Raw genomic sequence first — 9836 nt, forward strand, 5'->3', positions numbered from 1 at the left:
ACTGCTGTACTTAAATAACAAAGCTCCACCTTGAAATGCTATTATAATAGCAAAATACGTGGATCCACTTTGTTCCAATGGCAGCGTACAGTCGGGCTGTGCAGGTGCGGACACATGTTTTTAGAGTAAGTGAAATTAATGAAGCATAGTGCAAAAGCTATAACGGAATGTTATAACGCTACAACCATCTGAGTGGATTCCCAATTAAATTTGTCTGTTTTTGACAAATTGTAGTGTTGAACTCGTGTTTGATTTTATATGGTTCTAATTACATTCATGAATGTTGAAAATGTATCAAATTAAACATATAAAATCGTGAATTTTAAAACTTAAAATCATAGACTGTATCTCTATAAACAGTCTATTTACGAAACATTATACAAAGTTTTCATCTTGAGCTGAGTATGAAGAGCACCAAAATCATCTACCAACTATCAAATAAATCAAATGTGATAAATGATGCTGATATTATGTGATAATCCATAAAAAAATGATTGAGATACAGTAAAAAAAAAAATGTAACAGATCAACATTTTTGAGATATATGCTTATTCTCTTTCTTTCTGAAAATAGTTATATGGCATAGATACGGAAAATGGCAGTCATTTTTTTTTACACAGCGCGTCCAACTGGTCATTTGCATCATAAGTCAGTACTGTACTGATCAGTGGCTCAGTGGCTGAATCACATTATCACAATGAAGCATTATTAGGGAAAAAATGTAGCATTTCCTCTAAATTGTAAAGCAACCTTGACATAAGTGAATACAGCAAGCATCTACTGTCACAGCAGGCATTTGTAAATAATTACAAGAATACAAGAATGTCTGGAGTAATATCATACATATTAACAATTTTGGGTACATTTCAAGAACCTAAAAATATACAGCTACTGTCTACTGGCGGTCCCTGGCGACCTCCGTGCCGTGCTGCCAACACCGCCACTTTGTCTCACAGAGCTTCAGAGAGCCGTGGATGACAGCGGGCAGGTCGCGGTCACATCTGTGCAGAGCACCTGAACAAAAACACTGACACATCACTGACAGGAGCATAAGAGCATCCAGATTCCAGTGGTTTCTGTGACAATGACATTACTCTCAAAATACGTTTCTATGATTTGATTATGGATTTGGTGTTATGATATGTACCTAGCAACACTCCTGGTTACAACTAACAGTCAGAGAACTATGCTGCTCTAACTTTCTGAATAACACATCATGTCTGTGAATCTAATTTTGGTGATCACATCACCAAAACAGCAAGATCAATGACTTCAGTTGCACTTTGTTTACATGCAATGTAGGTACCGTGAGTATGCTAATAGACTAAAATAAAATAGTATAAATATTAATTTTAATTAATATTGTTACTAGAGCATGTTAGCATACTAACGTTATCTTTACAAAGCAGCTAGCACTGCTGTAAACTCTCACCACGTCAAAGGTTATGTAATGTTTAACAAACTTATTTCTCTATAGACAACAAAAAATACCAACACCACACATTACAGTGAACGCCATTTTATCAGTTCTGTATTTCTAAGTTAATAAATGTTTCAACTTCTGTTTTTAATAAAAGCATTTTTATTGTCAGACACACACTCCGCCATGACAACTGCTTGACGACCAAAAGCTAAATTGAAATTTTTAAATCTAATTTTACAGTAATAGTCTTATCTACCCAAAGCCAGTACGAGGCCTGTAAATGCATCATGGAAACTGAAATCTGTCACAGCTGTGTACATAACAGCCAAGTTCTTGCGGTATGTACACAGCTTTGTATTGTTTCTGTTCTCGTCCCTGACTGCCAACTGATACTCTGATGTAGTAACTGATGCACTGTACATTAAATGAGTGGACCCATGTGTACTGTAAGCAGCTATTTTTAACTGTGATATAATTGAACTGTCAAAACACACTTTTGGTTACCTTAGTTACAAATATTTAACCTACCAGGGATGTACTCTATGCATTCACTTATTAATTTCAACGTTTTACTGTTATTTTTAGTGAGTGTATCAGAGGAGGTGACTCTTAAACTCCTAAATGTTCTGTTTCAACACTGCTCTGCTATTCATTTTTGCAGCTGCAGTCTTACAAAAAGCAGCTCCCTTAAGAAAAAATAATTTAATTTGGGAAATGTGTCAATGTGTTTTAGTCTATTGCTCCAATATTTGACTCTACAAGGTGATGTTATAAAAGAGGAAGTGCTGTCATAACCTGTATTTCTATTGGACCCCCCTAAATTCATATGTTTTAAATGTCCTCCTAAGGTCTGTAATGGATAGGTAATGGATGATAAGTGTGATATATCAGAGGAACTGTTGACAGGATATTTTCAGGGCTGTCTGAAATGAGGGTGGAATGTTGTTTTGATTGAAAGTGTGGTAGAAAGATAATCTGTGGAAAGATAAAGATTTTACAAGCACAGTAGACCAACAGGTGGATTTGCCTTATAGGAAGGCATGAATGATTGTGAAATATGTTGTAAATCCTGTTATTGTTTATTCTTAAAGCATGTACTGAGAGACGAGAAAGACTGGGAAAGTACGGTATCAAGACTTTATGGAAATACAGCAACTAATGCACTCATATCATACCTGGGGTTTTCCACAAGGTTTTATGAGTTAAAATTTAGGTTTTTCCCTTTCAGATTCATGCTCACCACGCTTAGTCAACATCTGTGATGCAATGGCCTTTTTTTACACGGAGAGCTCGCTACAGGGCCACTACAAACTCCCGTCTTTATGCAACGGTAGCATCATAATTGATTTGAGACAGCGTGCTGGCATCACAGAAACAAAAAGAGAAGTGACATCTCAGACATAAAATCCTTTACAACAAAGGTCAAGTGCTGGCTAAAGGCAAACCAAAGCTGTACACGCTCTTAGCTGATTGCGCTGAAAATTTCCAGGGGGTATTAGTGTATTGATGCATTGTGGTAATATGTGTATTACGGTATATGTTGTGATGTATGTATTATGGTATGTGTATTGTAGTATGCGTATTTTATTGTGTTTTCCATGTTTATAGTGTAATATGAATTTTGAAACTCATTATTTTAACACTGCACTAGAAGGGCGGATCTCGTTGGGAGCCATAAAGACACAAGACTCTGGTGCAAAGTCAAAAATACGCACTGCAGAAATTGAATGATGCCACCAGCAGCAACATGCCCAAGCAACCGGATGGATTCTTCATAATAGCCGCTAATTGTAATCAACTCATCCTTCAACTCCAAAGATGTAGCAGGATCAAGAACAAATGTTATTTCGTTTTTTTTAAACTTTGTTTTAAAAATGACTAATAAATCAACCTTCTACCTTCTACTGTAAGTCTGTATGTAAAAACTCAACGAGGGACAAGAGTTGAAAATTAGCAATCACAATACGTGAATCTCATACTGTATTGTAACATTGTTGACATGCATCGACCCCATCAAATAAATAAATTCCAAGTCAAGTTAAACACAACAGTTTCTGCCTCTAGTGCAGCATTTAAAGTATGTGCTTTCTACACAATAACAATCGCATCACAGGGCAATAACAATCATTTACCATCCCCGTTACATGGCGGCTAATCTCGTCCTCTGCTTAGAGGTTAAGGAGCCCTCGAACCTCATTGTTTTCCTAATTTGCACACATTTTCTGCTGATGTTCTTCTTTGAGATAGCTGCTAATTGTTGCTTTTATAATTCCCGTGGTGGGTCGCACACATAACACAACATCAAAACCTCAAACCTCAATTTCCTACCTTCGCTGCCAGCCTGAAGGGGAGACAACTCAAATGGTGGCGGTGATCCAGTAGTCTGACGTTAAACTACTACAGAGCAGGTTAGCTGTTCACCATAAGTTACCACATAATTTATCCAGGTAGAAAGTGAACCAGCTTTGAATTACCGAAAACCCAGAGTTAATCCTGAAATTACCTTGTTAATCACAAATCCTGCTCTGCAGCACAGGCCTTTTAAAGATTCATGCACTAAACTTATTCATCCAAAGTCAGTATCAACTAATACCTTTTAAAATATTTGATTTTAAGAATTATAGATGTTTTTCTACAGAAAAATGTCCCACGTGTAAATACTGTCTTGACACAAGGAGTTGACAAGATCTCAACATTTTTATGACCCAACTGAACAAAAATGCATTGAACCTGTGTATATACTTCTGAAATCTGCCAAATCTTTTCAGTGGTGGTGTTATCTCCTCTGTCCTTTCAGGATGAATGCTTATAAATCTCTTAAGATATCACATAAACAACCTTACAACTTCAGCTCCTGCCTAATAATTAGCAAATTCAGATTTTTCCCCCAATGTAATCAGGTAACTGTTGTCTGTACGCCCATGGTAACAGTGCAAACAGAAAGTGCAAGCGGTTAACAGATTTGCAAAAATGTAAACAACTTTTGGCTAACAACAATAAGACTTAGCCGGTTTTTGGCTTGTACCAGCACTGGTTTATGTTGATTTACAAGAAGCAAAAACTTGTACAGAAATGACCAACTGCGCAACATAAACATACTGAATGAAGTTTGTTGATGAGCTGACATAACCCTAAAGTTCATGTTTTGCTCCCATATAAAGCTGCAAAAGCTGCCTCACACAGGTTAACAGTTTCTGAACAATATAATATACATCAGTTGATGTGTTCCGTCTGTACAGATGTAGATGTACCAGTAACGATGCAGACGCCTTTTTCAAAGCTTTGCATTAAACATATATAAACAGTTGCATTTGTAGGCACAAATCCCCTTTTCCATTTGATGCAATGGTAGAGCCATGAAAAAGGATGCCTTGATTTTGAATATTTCATTGCAGTACTGATGTATCAGCTGAATGACTGCTTCACGTTACATTCACAGTATCCTGTCTCTGAAGATGCAGACAGGCACCAGTCAAACCATCTACTGACCATAAATGAACTTTATTGGACTTTGCTCTGCACATATCAACCATAGATCAATAAAGAGCAGGAGAGGACTGTGCTATAATATACTGCTGTAACAACAGTGACTCTTATTCCTGATGGGAGGACAGAGACATAGAAACAATAGCCATGTATACAGTCTATAAGTAGGACTCCTATTCTTTGTGTTGCTTTCAAACAGCAAGGTAAATACTAGATGCTAAATGTGGACTGAGACTAAAAATAGAGTTCAACAACTGCTACTATAGAAGGTATGCTACAGTTACATGTTTGCCGCCAGCACGCTCCCTGACACACACACACACACACACACACACACAGAGAGTTAACTGACTTAGAGGCTAGCAAAGAAAAAGCAACACTGAATGAGTCTTGTTAATATTTAAAAAAGTCACCCACATTTTGTGAAAACAAGCAAAACCACATGAGAAATCGACCAAATTAAAAGATATTGCATTGCAAGTTAAAGGCTTTAAAAAACTTTCCCTACACAAGTAGGACTCTGTGAATGTACTTAAATGTTTCAGGGCCAAATAAATGTTATATTTAGTTTATAATTCCTTTAAGAAACATGTAGGAGGTCACACAAGCATTTTTTCCCCTCTGGGGAATAAACACCGACCACATGGAAACAATCAACTGACGTTTCCTCATAAAGAAGTGTCTGCTTTCCTCATGTCATACCACTTCAATGAGACACAGTGTAAAAACAAACTCATTAGCTTTTTGAGGTACCTCACAACCGAAGTACACGCCCTCCTGTAAACTGAAGAATCAATCCTACAGGGAGGTGATGTTTAACTTTTTGCTAACCTTCTCTTAAAACTTGATTACATTGATGGATGGCTCATAGTTGGCTTAACTTTGGATTTCACAATAACAGATTTTTTTTAAATTACATAATCAATTTCCCTCACTTAGAAGTGGTGGAAACTTTATGATGTTGATGGCAGGATGTCAAAGAGCCAGGATAAGCAGAAGTCCGTGCAATACATATACATAGAAGTTGCAACCTCCAGGGCTGAAGATGAAGGTAATGTGGAAGTGCCACAAGCTGCAGTTCCTTGAATGGCTCACATTTTACCGGAGAATTAAGTGGATAAATGATTTTGAGCGTACACCCCCCAGTTTCACCATCAAAATTTGATCTATTCCATCCAATAACATTTCTAAATGCTATTGGTAGGGATGTACGATGTTGGATTTTTTTTGGCGATATCCAATATATCAGTAAAAAAAAATCATTTGGTCAATAACAAATCTACTTTTTTACCACCTTATTTTAGTGATCAAGTGTCTTCGGTAGAGAAATTATCATCACATTATTCACACTCCTATCGTGACGAGCAGATGGAGACAAAACACAACGCTTTTCAGTGTGTGTAATATTCATTCATTGTGCAAAATAAAAATAAATACTTCAATTTAGGATTGATGTTTTGTACATGTTCATTTTGTCAATAAAAAAACAAAAACACATCAGTTTGTGATGAAATCAGCATGTTGGCCGATATCAATATTTCATTTTTAAGCCAACATCTGCTGATACCGATGATGTGCCAACTCTATCATGCATCCCTGGTTATTGGAGGTGGAGCTGCACAGTTTCATTCCAGTTAGTGGAGGGCTGAACCGGAAATTAGCCGCATGGCTGTTGAAACATTGAAACCAAACTTTTTTGGCTTCATGTGCCACTAAGCAACTTTCATAGGAATGATCAGGGCCCTGCCTCCAACACTAGCTCTCTTTATAAATCCATGAAGTCATTCCCCATACACACTCGTGTTAAGATACCCTGCCTTGCAGCAGAAATAAACTTTACAGCCTGGTACAAAAAAAAAAAAGATTTCCCTGTTCATAACAGCTGTATATGGGGTTAAATTTGGTATAACTCACCCGTCTAAAATGTATTACAGTTTAAAGTTATCTATCAAATAGGGCATGGCTGTCTGCAAGGCTTCACCACAGTCTATCAGTCGGATCCACTTCTCACTCCTCCTCAGCTCCACCCTCTTGTCCAAATATGGTCACATCTGGCTCCAAAAAAACCCCAAAACAGTATTGGCCAAGATGCCAAACTCTAGGCTTCAAAACTGGAGTCCACAAACAAATGGATGACATCACAGGAGCTACATCCATTATTTTTCTACAGTCTATGTATATAACGCAGGTCAGGGTACCTCTCATCTTACACAACATTCAAGATCATAAAACATCCTTTCCTGTTTATTGTAGCCACCCTCCTCCCTGCTCCCGCTCACAAACCTCCACCCCTTCCAGTAATCACTTCCCCAAACTTGGCACTCTTGCCTGCGCACACACTTACCCACACACACATTCACCCGCACACACACTCACACACACAATTGAGTTGTGCTGTGTCCTCAATCAATTATTTACCAGTGATGGAAAATGAACTGAACACTGGTTTCATTATACCAAAGTTCATTTCAGAGGCCGAAATAACGATGTACTTTACCTTTGACAAGATAAATATTTACAACACAAGAATTGACCTTTTTTACCCCATCACCTGGTCTGCAGGGTGCGCTTCACTTTACATTTTTAGAACAACGTAATTTCCCCGTGACGCATGTACATTAATCACTGCTACTGCAGTATGAGTGCTAATGGAATTATTAGACATCCTTCCATCTCTGCAGCATTTCATTAAGCGAAGGTTTCTACCCCTTTAATTTAAAAGTCACCTACAATCATCCTTCAAGGTATTTTGAACCATCCAGCCGCACCTTGAACTTTGTATTGGCACATATACAAAACTAAATTACTTGGATTTGGGCTGGGGGACATTTTGTTCTGTGTGTCTGTACGGCAGTCCACAGAGAGTATAAATACAAGTGAATCAAACTCACTGAGATGGAGTAGATCAGGGCAGCAATTCCAAGTGGCAGGCAGCAGCACAGCATGGTGAAGATGGAATAGCACAGATAGTCGTTGACGGGGTTAGCCAGTGGGCCTTGAGACACAAACACTGTGGGCTGGACAGTGACAGTGGCTTGCTGTCCCACTGGGTATGGCTGTTGTCCATATGCTGGACCTCCATACTGCGGCGGGGATGCAAAGCCCTGCAGGCCACACACAGAGAATACAATTCAAATTCATTTTCAGATATGAAAACAAGTTCGGGAGACCTTGTTAAGAACAGAAAACTGGGAGGCTTCACACGAAACGCAGCTACATTTCAACCACAGGGCCAAATTATGAAATACTCACATGATGTTTGACTAAAACAGATCTGAACTGAAAATGAGTGGAAAAAATATGAGATTTCAAGTTGATTCAACCTGGATATTTAGATAATATATGAAAACACAAACTGGTATAATCATTGGCTTAGTTCTTATTCGTCATGTTACAGTCAAAGTTCACGTGTAATTAATAATTTAACAACGTCATAAATGTATTCACAGTATTGCCTTATCAGCCAAAAGCAATGATTTATAATATAAACGAACTAAAGGGAAAAAACCCGAATCGTCGAAAGAATAACGTAAAATCCATGATGCTGCACTATAGGACAGAAAAATAGTTCTTTAAAGTCCCACCAAGGACTGTTATGCAATGATTGTAACAATGAATTAATGTGACGCTGTTCAAACTGCTTTGCGAAATATCATGATTTTCTATCTTATATTATCCTTGAAAATTAGGGGGAAAAAAAGTATTTTGTATAAATTCGCATTAAAATAAATTGTCATTAGCTAGCTAGCAGTGCAGTGGAGGAAAAAAAACAACTCAAAAAAGATGAGAAACATTCCGTTATCTGCCATGAAACTTATTCCACTTGTTTTAATAACGAGACACGGTGCTGAGCTACTCACTGGCTGTGGCGGGTATCCGGGCTGAGGGTACCCCGGGTACGGCTGGTCCTGGTAGGGCGGAGGGGGCGCGTGGGCCATGGAGGACTTTTCATCAGTCCATTCTTGTGGAGGAGCGGTGGCAGACTTACTGGGGTCCATAATGCAACAGCTTAGGGCTGTGGGCTTTCAAAGTAACCTTTTTTCCGTCGGTCAAAAGTCTTTTCTTGAAGAATTTAACGATAAATTTCTACCGCCACCGGATTTTCTTTGATACACCCCCGCAGCTACAAGGTGAATTGTCCGAGTGCAGAAGTTTGATGAAATATTTCTCATTAGTGTCAAGTCACGCAGAGTGACCAAGGAAATTCCGGTCATTACTTTCAAATTAAAAGCACCGTCGAACCTGGCTTTTTAAAGTGGTATTATTGAGCGAAAGGGACGCCACGGTGTGTCGTAAATGAGATGAACTGAGATAAACATTACCGTTTGGTGCGGGATTTAGTATGGCAAAAGTAAAATAAAACGAAATAAAATATCTTATGAAAATAGAATACAAGCAATTTAATAAGGGATTGTACAATAATTACTAGAGTAGGACTGACTTTGGTGTGACTTCATTTCTTTTTTTTTTTTTTTTTTTTTTAATTTTCTTTCTTTTTCTTATCACAACCCTCCCCAGAGAAACAGATATTTTTCCTTGAGCCTTCCCGAGTTACTGGGAGTAAGTACATGAACCCCCCACCCCCCATAACCAATCATATTTCAGAATTTCTGAGATTTTTGGGCTCTGATAATAATAAAATAAATACAAAACACGACAATTTAAAGTTAATTGTCCCTCCTTAACGGTAAATCATAAAAACACAAGTCCCTCCTTTGTAATTACAAAATCACTTGAAGAGCCTCCCCTGTTTGGCACCCCCCCCCCCCCCCATAAATAACAAACAATCCCCACACTGATTTAAGATTAGGGAAAATATTTAACAGCAGAGCATAGATTTTGCCTAAACTGCCACAATAATTACAGTGAAATTGTTTATAAATGAGTATACTTAAAAATGCAAAATAATTAAGAACTATATTTATTT

The 9836-nt window shown here is 37.9% G+C and overlaps 1 protein-coding gene across 1 annotated transcript; it reads right to left on the minus strand.

Moving 5' to 3' along the window:
• Positions 1–895: 895 nt before the first annotated feature.
• Positions 896–9077, minus strand: LOC121945384 (cell death-inducing p53-target protein 1 homolog). Its single transcript, XM_042489531.1, has 4 exons — positions 8770–9077; positions 7717–8013; positions 3752–3764; positions 896–1014 (listed from the first exon to the last, which is right to left on the minus strand). The coding sequence occupies exons 1-4, from the start codon at positions 8905–8907 to the stop codon at positions 896–898; spliced, it is 567 nt and encodes a 188-aa protein (XP_042345465.1). The 5' UTR covers positions 8908–9077.
• Positions 9078–9836: the final 759 nt, after the last annotated feature.

The sequence above is a fragment of the Plectropomus leopardus genome, chromosome 7 (genome assembly GCF_008729295.1).
Source record: "Plectropomus leopardus isolate mb chromosome 7, YSFRI_Pleo_2.0, whole genome shotgun sequence".
Taxonomy (NCBI): Eukaryota; Metazoa; Chordata; class Actinopteri; order Perciformes; family Serranidae; genus Plectropomus; species Plectropomus leopardus.

What these genes read in the sequence shown, in the direction of transcription:
- LOC121945384 (XM_042489531.1), bottom strand. Translation starts at nt 8,907, where the DNA reads ATGGACCCCAGTAAGTCTGCCACCGCTCCTCCACAAGAATGGACTGAT. An exon ending in CCGGATACCCGCCACAGCCA is followed by an intron (nt 8,014 to 8,769) that starts GTGAGTAGCTCA and finishes TGTGGCCTGCAG; the next exon opens with GGCTTTGCATCCCCGCCGCA.